The sequence below is a fragment of the Eschrichtius robustus genome, chromosome 6 (genome assembly GCF_028021215.1).
Source record: "Eschrichtius robustus isolate mEscRob2 chromosome 6, mEscRob2.pri, whole genome shotgun sequence".
Classification (NCBI taxonomy): domain Eukaryota; kingdom Metazoa; phylum Chordata; class Mammalia; order Artiodactyla; family Eschrichtiidae; genus Eschrichtius; species Eschrichtius robustus.
Genome location: NC_090829.1, coordinates 41,751,052 through 41,763,862, shown reverse-complemented (window position 1 = coordinate 41,763,862; position 12,811 = coordinate 41,751,052). Strand labels below are relative to the sequence as shown.

The window sequence follows — 12,811 nt, the reverse complement described above, 5'->3', positions numbered from 1 at the left end:
GGATTTCCCTTTGGGGAAAAATCAGGGTGAGATAAATCCTGAAACACTTAACATTCAGAATCCCAACACATTCTCTTAGGTAGTATGGGGTAAGAACATTCATGAAAAATAATAAAAACTACATGTGATATTCAGACCTGAAATTTTAAGAATTTCCCCCCTATAACTTACCTTTTCTTTATCTTTTTGAAGTTGTTTTTCCAGTTTTCTGGCTTTACTTGTAGCATGTTTTAATTTTTCCCTAACTTGAACATCTTCCAAATCTAGTTTTGTAAATTTTTCTTTGTTCTCCTCAATAAATTTTGTAATTTTGTTCAGCTTCCTAGCAAAGTAAGAAAATTCTCAGTCACTGTTTTGGATATTCCGGTATTTCAAAGCCACCTTATATACCTTGCCTGGTTATACATGTATCCAAGTTCTTATAAGGTAGGATCCTGTTTCAAGCTGACCCTCTCCTCCACCCATATTTGAGGGAGCTGTTAAAATGTGTGACTATAGGAGTTATTTTGTCCTTCTAAGCTGGATTGGAAATAATGACTATGATGTCTAGGTATAGAAAAATTTGACCATAAAAAATAAGCAAAACTCATTTTAAAGAATAAAAAAGAAAACTGCATAGGTAAGGGATATTGGTGTCATTGAAGATTGATATGAGAAAGGTAATGAGAAAACTTTAAGACAACTAACCTGTCAGGTTAAATGCTTATGTTTGCTATGATGTTTTGTGTTATTATGTTCTGCCACTAGGGGGTAGCATCCTGCATTATTTTAAGACCAGTGTTGGGCACTCTAATCTGTGATAATCATCATCAACTAGATGTAGGTCAATTAAGTTTTTTGTTTGCAAAAGGAGACCATTTTATATGCTGGCAAATGTATTACACGCATGTGCTGGCAGTAAGTTTATATACAGACACACACACATACATGCAATAAAATGTAATTAAATAATCTAAATACTTTTAGTACTTTCCAAAAGATTATTACTTCTCTACATCTTTTACATCTTTATTCTTAGCTTTCATTTCGTTTGACAGTATATTGCTCTTCTCATTAATTTCTTTGGTATCTTCATGAATTTTTTCCTTTTGAGTCTCCATTTCAGCAATTCGTTTCTGCAGATCATAACTAGAGAGGAAAAAAAAGATATCACAGATCCTAAAATACCATTTCTAAAATTCTCTATTTTAGTAAAATAAGCTGTTTCTAAAGTATTCTTAACCACAGTCAATTAACAATTACCTAGGATTACTGACAGGGAAGGAGGAAACCAAGCCAGGGTCAAGGCTAGAATTAGGAACAAAATAGGCTCCATATAAACAAAATTAGATCTTCTATTATATGAATTCAAAAGAATGTATATGTAAAACTATTAAGCATAGTAATACTTGTGAACCCACCTCCCAACTTGAAGTAGGATACTTAAAAGTCAACTTCAATACTATGGTAAACAACCCTAATTTAATGAATTCATCACATAAAACAACTTTTAGAATTTTTTTAACTTCGGTCTTCACATTTCTCTAATATGGGAAAAGAGAAGGGCTTAGACTTACTGTCAGAAACTAATACAAGAATTGATAAATTAAGGTACTTACATGTAATATTGACAAACATGATTCTTTTTTCTAAATATTTCATTTTCCAAGGTAAGAAATTCAATGGCTATGTTTTTCTCTCCTTCTAAGGCGTCCTTTTCCTTTTCCACCATCTTAACTCTGTTTAACTACAAAAGTTAAAAGTGTAGAGATTGTTCATATGAAGTGTATTTGAGCAATCTGAATTTAAAATATGCCAACATTAGATAAAAAACATATAAACTACATTAATATAACAATGTTCCTCTGAAAAGCCAATAAGAAAAATATAAAATTCAACCTAAAACACTAAACTTTGCCTGAATAATTATGACTATAACTTGAATATCTGGCTCAGTAAAATTAGTTAATACAGAAAACATTCTGGTTTACAATACAACTAAAGTCTACAGAAGATTCACCTTCTCTCCTCTGTGTTCATTTAATATTTCAAATCTCCGACACAAGACTTTAATAGGTTCATTTAGCCGTCCACAACCAATTATGTCTTCTAAATATTCAAGCATACCCTCATCATGTTCAGTCTGGCCTTTTGGTTTCATCATAGCAATTTGTTCAACTTCACCCTTTAAAAAAAGTAATATTTCACACTCATTGCATATGTTTAGCTACATCAACCTTAAGTGAGAACTAGAAACAATGAACAAATCCAACAGTAATGAACAACTAAATGATTTAAATCAGTGGCTTAAAGACATTTAATAAGATAAAAGTAAAAATGTTCTCTCCACTGATACTCAAGAGTTTTAAGCAAAATTCAGCAAAGTATTCATACAATCTACAATTAAATCATTGTGGCAACATTTTTAACTATTAACAACAGAATTACAGCTCCTATTCTAAAACAAAGAATTTTCAAAAAGACCCTTCATGGTTAAACTGTAGTAGGAATCCTGTCCCAAGATGGTTAGTATCATTAAGGTTTCTCTATAAACCTGGTGTTATGAGTTCCTCAGCAAGCACTGGGCTTCGTAAGAATGTCTCAAACTTAATGCTGTAACTTTCTAAAAACAAGACCATTAAATGAAAAAGGAAATATTACTATTTCTCATGGTAATAATATTAATAGAAGAAATCCAACTGACTGGAAACTAAAGATCCTGGTACATACAACATTGGAAAACTTTTGCTTGCAATCATTATTACAACAACTTTTGAACTGTAATTAAAATCTTAGATTAACATTATATATTTGTATTTATGCAGTTTAATTACAAAGAGAAAAGAAGAAAAAAATCCACAATCAGTAACTTTCAAGGCTGACTGCCAAGCAGCCATTTAGTTTGATGGGGAAGAAAATTTTGTCTGAACAATGCTCAGGCAAATTGCTGCTACTTTACTTCACACCAGTAGCCTGCTTGTACTCTATTATTATTACAACAGAAGAAAAGGGACAAATAGAAAAAAAAAATACCCCTCTATTTCTGCAAAATAGCAAAGACTGAAAAAAATTTTTAAAAATTATATATTAAAAAAAGCATATAGTCTTTCTCAATTTAAATATCTACAATATGTATTTATGAATGAACCTTAAAAATCTGGGGTAAAACTTGCTAATGACAAAGCGTCATATTTACCAAAATCCTCAACATAATTTTACAAGGTAAAAAAATTTAAAGATAAAAGAAAGGATAAAACAGCTCATTTTAAAATCTACTCATTAGGGACTTCCCTGGCGGTCCAGTGGTTAGGGCTCCGCACTTCCACTGCAGGGGGCATGGGTTCGATCCCTGGTCGGGGAACTAAGATTCCACGTTAAAAAAAAAAAATCTACTCATTAAAGGGCATAATTTTAAACATTTTTTACAGATGATCACTTTTCTGTACTTTGACAACAGGACATGATTATAAAATACAAAGTGAAATGTTATCCTAAGAGCCTGTTATTTTTTAGATTTCTCTGCAACCCTGGGTGTGTATGTATTAGTTTTAACTAAATATTAGTGTTTAAAATATATAGCTATTTATATAAAATGTTTTATTCTGCTTTCAATTATCAGTTCTTTCCAAATATTTTCACAACAATTTTAAGTTTCAGACAGGATTTAAGCCTGGAAGAGTGTCCAAAACTTTGGATTACAACAGGGACTCCAGCCACTGAAGAAGCCAAGAGACTTATTCAGTTGTTATCTAGACAGGGTTTATCAACAGCAACATTACTGACATTTTGGGCTGAATACTCTTTGTTGTGGGGAGCTATGCTGGGTATCACAGCATGTTTAATAACATCTCTGACCTCTACCCACTAGATGTCAGCAGCATCGGGCTTCCCCCAGCTGTAACAGCCCAAACTATCTCCAGACAATGCTAAATGTACTGGGGGTGAGGATGCAAAACTACCCCCAGCTGAGAATCACTGATCTGGAGGTAGTCAGTTTAACTCTTTTGTATTAGTGTTTACAGTCCAAATATCTGACACCTGATAGTCTAATATTCTACCTAATTCAATTTGAATATCTGAACACTTATCTTAAGAAAAATGAAAAACCATGCCAAGAGAACTTACATGTCTGAGTCAAATCACTATAAGGTATTATTTAAGTATACACTTTTCAGATAACCAGAAGTTATGATTTGGTGTAAGAATGATAAAAATATTCCTAAAGGCATCACACTTTTCCTGGCCAAATTACTTATTGAAGAGATGGAATACCACCATTAGGAGACTGCCTAGCTTTGAATAAAGCATAGTGGTTGCTTGTTTTTGGTTACTTGTTCCTCCCTTTCCAATTAAAATGAAGGATATACAGCTCTGATTTCTTTTCATTCTAACAAGGTTGCCCAGTAGAAAAAAACATTTTCAAGTGAAAGACAAGGACGTTTATGAATCAACATAGTTCCACCTCAAGTCCCATATAACATTCAGTTTTAATTTATTATATGGTATTCATTAAAAACAAAAAAACAGTTATTATCAGATTAGCTCTATTGAATCAACAGGTTATTAGAACATTTAGGCTTCTACCTGTCACGTGACAATTAGGACTGTTGTGGTATTTCAATGACAGACAACCTGGGACCTTTCTTGTGGTCCTGTTCCTTGATGTCCTCTGCCTTACTACTTGCTACTATTTGTTTTCTTCCTTCTTTTTCCATTTTGTGTCATTTCATGTATAATCTGTGGGTTGACAGTCTGCTTAGAGGACCACTCATATTTCAGAAAATGTACCTATCCCATGTGAAATTATAGAAAATAGTTTTAATTTAGGGCAATGCCTTCAACACATTTCAGAAATAATTTTAAAGCATCAACCTGAATTTAAAGTCACCTTACCACTCAAAGCTCCAAATCACAAGTAGTGGTAGCATGATGAGACAAAAAAAAGTTTCAAGTTGCTATAATGCTACCATCTGAAGCTGGCAAAGTTTTGTAGGCCTCCACATGGTTATTTCTATTTTCTATAGCTTAATTATACTAAACAAGGTTTTAAACAATTTTTTTCACTGTTGTTTACTAGTGACTTCCTATGTTTTAATTTATATTCACACTATATCAGAGATACTAAGCAACTGTGGAAATACCATCTGTGGTTTTTTAAAGTAACATAAGAATAGCAAACATACTTCAAGAGGATATTTATAACATCCAAGGCCTAATCCATAACTTATTGAAGTGGACGGCAAACCAGGGTATTGTGATTCATTTATAGCATTCCTCAATAATCTAATTTACAAGAATACACCTTAAAAATCTAAGAGGAATGAATAGGTACAATGCTTTTTTATCTTTACCGAAACAGAATCCAAATTTTAGCAAGCAAGAACCACAGGCAACTGAAGTATAGTATATAGCTATAACAAAGCTTTTTTCCTAATAAGACCTGAAGGTTTAAGGTAAATATGGGCGTTTGAATCAAAATTAAATGGCCCAGATTTACTAGGCTTTGAAATTTTATTTTGCCTTGGTAATATTTTTATTTTCTCCATTTTCCCCTGTAATGTAAGTTATTGTTCTTTCTCTTATTCTGATAAATTTCATTCTAATTGCTCTTTGTGAACTAACAGAGGGCAAGAAACCAAATGACTGAGGTTAGTATCTGTCTAAAATAAGTGCATAAACAGAAAGGACAATGCTTTAGGAGGTAGACTGCTGGATATCTATTTTGGATGCTTAGGGGTAGTTTCCTATTTTCTTTCATATAGTTGAGGCGGTTGAACAAGACACTTTTGGATAACTAAAGTACTATTGATAAAGCTAAAATTCTTTTGATATAGCACAGACTTATTTCTACAGGCTAAAAGACCAGAATCCAAATAAGTTTATATGTTATGCCAGGCTTAGAAGGAGTATACTGAAAAGAAAAAGGGAGAGATGACTAGGTAACAACTCAGATCTCGGTTAATCCAATCACCAAATTACTAAACAATAAGAAAAAAATTTTGGTTCTTGTTTTAAATCTTAGTTTAGATTTTATAATATGAAGACAAAAAGCATATGAAGTTGAAAATTGTGACAAAACTAGCTACCCATGAAATGCTACACAGAGCTAACAAACCCTACTTGTTTACACTGATAGTTATAACAATGGGACAACAGCTCCCGAACAAGGTATATATAAACAGGGAAATGTACAAACATAAAAAGCGTAACAGCCAATTATAATCTAACACTTTTGGAAGGCATGTGTATAAGTGCCTCTAAGGACAAGAAACGGAAGTCTACCATTTTTGTATCATTTATAGCATCTCAGCATACAGTCAACGATGAAATTTTAAATGACTTCAAATACTAGAAATGCCTACTTGAAGACCCTACTATACCATTATAAATACTTAAAAAAAAAAAAAGTTTACCCTTATGGACTTCTAAACTTTAGTGCTTTTTAGTCTTAAAAATAAGTTTTCACTTTAGCTGGATTTATATTACTTAGGTTGTTAATCACTACCACTGGCCAAAGAGCCTATACATTTTATTCAAAGTAATCACTTATGTCTTAGATGATGATATTCTGATGTCTCCAAGTTCCCAGCCTCCCAAACCACAGCTAGTTTTTAAGATGTTATTTAGTGGGAGATAAGGTAATGAAAATTGCATTCTTACTTACCTTCAAATGTTTTAAATCTCTAGTGCAGGAGTCTAAGATTTTGATAAGGAACTAAATAAAAATCCATAGAAACCACTGTCACTTTCCCTCAAACTTTTAAATAGGGCATCATTATTAGTTCTATCTAGTCCAATCCCTGTTTCTTCTTCCTAACAGGTGAGTTTCTAAGGTTCTTATCTGTAAATTTAATCAAATGGAATTCAATTTGTTAACGTGGGAAGTTTATCTCGGTATTAAAAATGATTTAAACAACGTAACTGTTAAGATAACATAAAAAGGTTGAGATTATTATGAGGACAAATGGCTTAAGCATCCTGGGCACTTAAGAAGCACATATTTAATATAAAGTTTACAATTTAAAAACTACTCTTATTTACATCTTTGGGAAGTTACTTTATTTAGCTCCCTTTATTTACTGAATTATGTATAGAGAGGCAATATCAAGGGAAAAAAAATCACCCTTTCAAGGGTTAAAACGCAGCCTATTTTGATGAGTCTATGCACAGGTGTAAAACTTTGATTATCCCTGCGTGACAGTAAATAAACAGCAAATATAAGATAAACACAATGATAGGTTCCTGCAAAATGGTATCACTATCAAATTTAGTATTCTAAAGGGGCATCTTTAATCCATAATTAACCAAATCAAATCCCAGAATATAAAAAGTCCATAAAAGTTAAATCTGATTAAAACACACACACACACACACACACACACACACAGCTTTAATCCCACATTTATGTAAATTCAAATCTTATTTAGAAATATATCTGCTGATGATTTCCCAACATCCATTTTAAAGTAAGTTTGGGTTATAGAAGTATTACAAATGAACTGAAGATATTAACATAAGTCATCCCAGAATATTTCTTTACCTTCTACATACACTATGTACGTCTAAAAGTAACATTTTTTTTTAAAAAAAGCAGTTGAAGAATATAGACTAAAATGGAAATAGAGGCTAACACTTTATAAGTTTCTTACGGGGAACACTCAGTCATACTAATCAAACTTTTAGTATCAAACCAAAATTCCCAAGTTAGTTTAAAATCAGTAGTACAGGACACTAAAGAATATTAGCAGGGGCTTCCCTGGTGGCGCAGTGGTTGAGAATCTGCCTGCCAATGCAGGGAACACGGGTTCGAGCCCTGGTCTGGGAGGATCCCACATGCCGCGGAGCAACTAGGCCCGTGAGCCACAACTACTGAGCCTGCGCGTCTGGAGCCTGTGCTCCGCAACGAGAGGCCGCGATGGTGAGAGGCCCGCGCGCCGCGATGAAGAGTGGCCCCCCCGCTTGCCGCAACTAGAGGAAGCCCTCGCATGGAAACGAAGACCCAACACAGCCATAAATAAATAAATAGCGTTCCCTTTAAAAAAGAAAAAACAAGCTTCACCACCCCTGTCGTTCTACCATGAAAAGGACCATTCCTCTTAAAAAAAAAAAAAAAAGAATATTAGCAGCTATTTCTATATAACAATATAGTTTTCCTCTTATTATTATGCTCTTGGTGACTGTAGGTAGGACAAAGGAAAAGAAGATAGCCTCAAATCAAAAGGGAATTTTAATATGTCTGACAAAGCCATGTTTTACACTAAGAACTTTTTTGAAAGGTAAGACATAGAGAAGATAAGGAATTTTTCTTACCAAGCAACGCTGGTAGAAAATATCTTTACTCAAATAAAGAATACAGGGTTTCTAATAAAAATCAGCTTAACACCAGGTACTTAATTTTATACCCCTTTAGAAAGACTTTAAAAGCTGTGATACTTAAGAATGAAATATCAGTTACTTTCTGATCTTCCAGAAGTGGTTCAAGTAGGCCATTTGAAACAAAACAAAGAGCTTGAATAAGCTTTTAATTGACCATTCTAAGCGTTAAAAAAAAAAAAAAAAAAAGTTAAATCAGTTAGGTGCTCAGGTAAATTTGTGAAACACCCAGTATATAGAGTTTTTTTCTTTCGAGTATATAATAGTAGAGATGACAAACAAGAACAAAAGTAAAGGAAAAGAACTATTAAAAGATAACAAATCTCATTTAAAATGTTATCTTAAAGAGAAATACAAACAGAAACGATAAATAGTTGCTATGTCCCTGTCACGCTAAAGCAGCACAATAATATTGGTGTTTAATATTTATTTTACTACGCCAATATTTACGTGCTGCTAGAGCGGAACAAGTATGTCAGTCCATCCAAACATAAAATGAGCATATGATGATGAAATTACAGTTCTGAATGATTTCCTTAAATTTCTAGAGCAGCAAATAATGATTCGCACCTTGACTGTAGTATGTAAACCATGATGTGCTGCTACAGTACTTTAAGGCCTCAAAAATACAGGATTCATCCAATAGGGAAAAATTCCTTACACTTTATTTTAAAAAAAGGAAAAAAGAAAAAAGAGAAAAGAAGAAAAAAAAAAAGACCGAGAGAACCTCTAATATCTTTAATAAATTTACCTGTAAGATTAAAAATCTATTATGGTCCAAGTCAATTCCATGGCTTCGAAGAAGATTTCCAACATCCTTAAATGTTTTCTTCTTCCCACTTATGTGATAAACAGAAGTATTATCTCTGTAGGCCGTTCTGGATACATAAAAGTTACTGTTAGGAACTACTTCATAATCATCCCCTTCCTGTTTTGAGGAAAAACAAAACCAGAAAACAACTGTTGGTATTAAGTCAGAGGTTTGCTCCAAATTTCACTCACTTCATACTGAAACCAATTCTATGGCTTAAGAACTTCAATTGAATATGCACATAAACTGACAATAGTTCTTAAAATTAATCTTAGCAAAGATTAGAAATAATTTTTCAAGTTCTTTGATTCCTTCCTCATAGATCACAAAAACCAAAAAGTCAAAGCAACCAAACAAACAAAAAAGAAAACACCCCACCTTCAAGCCTAAAAACATATTTGACTGAGAAAAGAATTGATGAAGGGGCACAAGAATCCCACTGTATCCAAAACAAACTCACCCAAATTATTAAACCATGTTGACAGATTACATACATTACTAGTCCATTAAAAAAAAGCTGCAAGAGATGATTTGAGGAAAAAGGAAGGAAGGTATAGTAGTGGGATGATACAGCTTAGTTCTTTTTCTTTTTTGGGTGAAGAATATGTCATTAGAAGGTAAAAAAAATTGCAAAGAATTGACAACTACTGAAGTGCAAATCTGCTTTAACATTAAAACTTGCTTTCCTTTAAAAGCTATGTCATTTTGAAATCGTGGTTTTTAAAATTTACACAAATCAAGTGTAATTAATAAGCAATGGAATCAAATCTGATTTACTGCCAATCTACTTTCCAACCCAAACTGTACAATAGAAAAGCACTAAGAAACAAAATTAAAATATATACCACCATGTAGATTTAATTAAAGCTGTTTATATTAAAATTAAAAAAAAACAAAAAACAAAACCAAAACAAGACCTAGAGGCCAAATCACATCCTCATTTCATTATGTAATTAGTTTTCTACTGGTGATGCTTGGGCGTCATTTTTAGGTTCCAGTCAGTCATTTCTGAACCACGTATTTCCAAAGTTAATTGTTAAATAGAAGAGAAAAAAAATCCCAATACCAACAGAGCCACGTGAATAATCTAAATAGGCATGTTACCTATAATTGTCTCCTAGAAAACAAACATGTTACCTTACCCTTCCCTGTTTTAAAAGGGTAGTGTACTTCAAACTGAAGCAAAGCTCTTTCATATCACCTATACAGATGACTACTAGTTAACATTAAATTTAATGCGAATTGAAATAAGGGAGATGGTAAAGTTAGTCAAACTGTTAACATTTTCAAGTTTAGGTAACTTATCTGAAAGCAATAAAAACATAACTTTAAAAATGAATCCAAAATTTATAGTAAAAGAATGCTTACTTGGTACTCGGGATACTAAAACTGCTCAATGTTTTACACCAAAAAGGTAAGCATTATTATGAGCTACTTATAATTCATTTCCCTGGCTAAAAATTTCAATATTTTAAGTTTAACAGCCACTACCACCAATCCTCAAAAAGAAAATATGGTCATGGAGGTAATGAAATAAATATTCGTTCTGCTTTAACCATATACTAATTTTTACGAGCCAATTTAAGCCAAAAATAATAAAATGTGCAACGTATTGAAATCCTTTGTGTTCCTTACTTGAAGTTGCAAATAACTAAACAAAGCCCCTTACCTTATCAATTATCTTTTGAAAATGAACTTCTACAGTACAACTCTGAATATCCTTGTGTTCATCAGAATTGTGTATTAGAACTGAGAGTTTTTTAGATCTTATTTTTTGTGCTCGATAGCCAAACACAAAAAGCATAGAATCAATAACATTGGATTTGCCACTGCCATTTGGCCCAATAATACAGGAAAAGCGCTGCATAAAAAGAACAGGAAAAAAAAAAAGTTAAAGATAGCTGTTTTCATATATCATGTCTCATATCACAAGCTTCAACACTTTAAATAAGACCATATTCTAATTTTAACTCAGACTTTTTACGAAATTCATTCTTATAAAGAGAAAATACTCCTTTCAAACATAAAACCCACCAATTCTATCCAGTGAGGAAAACTTTATAAAGAAAGGTACCAAAAAATAACCAGATAAACAAAAGCTAATTTCAGTTGTTAAAAGCATAAGAAACATACCGTATTTTTAATCAATCAGGATAAATACAATAACTACAAAATTGAAACATTTTGTTATAAAGACGCATTACCTTACAACGGTTATTTTAAGAAGGTCAAATACCTTATGGAAAGGTCCCAGAATTTTTTCCCCAGCATAGGATTTGAAGTTCTGGTTTACAATATGAGTTATCATAAGACGAGGAGCTCCAGCTTCATTGGTCATTGCTGGAGGTGGGGGAGGAGGAATGCTATTCAAAATCTCTTCTAAACTTCTATTATCTATTTCCTCACTTGGAGTCTCTAAGTCAGTCAAAGGAAAGGGAAAACAAGGGGAAAAAAGCCTGCATTAGTGCAATTAGTTCGGAGGACTACTGCCTGCTAATCTCTGGAGAGATGTTATTTATGAAACCTAAGAATCTGTATTTTCACTCAAACATAGTATTATCCTTAACTCACAGGGGATGAGAATCTTTTGGTATGGTTTTATAAAAAAAGAAATTCTTGAAAGAAATGCCACCAGTCACAAAATTCTATAGAAATATACCTTTTAGGAGCCGAAACACTACGTCGTCACGCAAATCTGGGAAATCCACAACCACTTGATTCCCTGCTCCCTGTCTAAACAGGTGGTTAAATCCTAAGGCTCTAGATCCAACTCTCTCCGTATCGGTGAGAACCTGGAACCTTAACTTTGGACACTCGCGAGCTCTAGAGACACTGTCACAGGGGTTTCATGTCATTCAGTTCCTGGACTCACAAAAGCTACGGTAGTTTCGAGTAAATTATCATCTTCTCTTAGCAATTTAAGACCACGAAGGTGAAATTACAGGGTCAAGAAACTTTTCATCATATTATAACATACAGTCAGGTTGGCTCTGTCTGAAAAACAGTCCACTAGCTCGTGGCTGACCGTGTCGATTTCCATGGAAATAGAAGACAATGAACAGAAATTCAGAATTGAAGCTATTTACTCGCCCCCATCCCCTCCGGCACCGTTACACCGATACTGCACATTGGCTAATCTGTGAAAATCGCCAAATCGCTTTCTTGAGCGGCTCTACCGGACCTTCAGATGTCAACCCCGCAGCCCCTCTTGTCCGCGCCCAAGAACACCAGCCAGTCCTGGGTTGGGCGCGGATGCACCCGGGTCTCCCCCGCGCTTGCCCGCGGCGTCGCGAAGGGCTACTCACCTGCGGTGGCAGGCGCGAGGCTCCCCGCGCGGCCGGGCGGCGGCTCGGGCTCCGCGTCGCTGCTGGCGCCGTCCGGGGACTGCGGCGGCCCTTCCTCTCTGCGCCGGGCGGTGGAGGGCTGGGTGCCTTTACGGGGCATGGTCGCTGGGGCCGAGGGAGAGCCGGGAGCAAGTCGGGCCGCGGGCCCGTGCCGGTACGTTTCCCCCACCCCGGCCCCGCGGTGAGACGGGCTCAGCCCCCCACCCCGTCCCACTCGGGGAAAACTCCGTCCACCCGTTTTCGAGAGCCCCGTCGTCAAACCCCGCTCAACGCCAGCGGGTCCTCGAGAAAGAAGGCACAAAAA

General features: G+C 34.7%; 1 protein-coding gene across 1 annotated transcript in view; it reads right to left on the bottom strand.

Annotated features, from left to right (window-relative positions):
* SMC4 (structural maintenance of chromosomes 4) overlaps positions 1 to 12,811 on the bottom strand; it is a 34,205-nt gene that overhangs the window by 20,357 nt on the left and 1,037 nt on the right. Inside the window, exons 2-9 of the mRNA XM_068546182.1 lie at positions 12,469 to 12,612; positions 11,400 to 11,578; positions 10,833 to 11,024; positions 9,104 to 9,280; positions 2,000 to 2,164; positions 1,599 to 1,726; positions 988 to 1,128; positions 172 to 322 (exon numbers count right to left, since the gene is read on the bottom strand). Of these exons, the coding sequence (XP_068402283.1) occupies positions 172 to 322; positions 988 to 1,128; positions 1,599 to 1,726; positions 2,000 to 2,164; positions 9,104 to 9,280; positions 10,833 to 11,024; positions 11,400 to 11,578; positions 12,469 to 12,607 (1,272 nt within the window). The 5' untranslated portion in view covers positions 12,608 to 12,612. The remainder of the gene's footprint in view (positions 1 to 171; positions 323 to 987; positions 1,129 to 1,598; positions 1,727 to 1,999; positions 2,165 to 9,103; positions 9,281 to 10,832; positions 11,025 to 11,399; positions 11,579 to 12,468; positions 12,613 to 12,811) is intronic.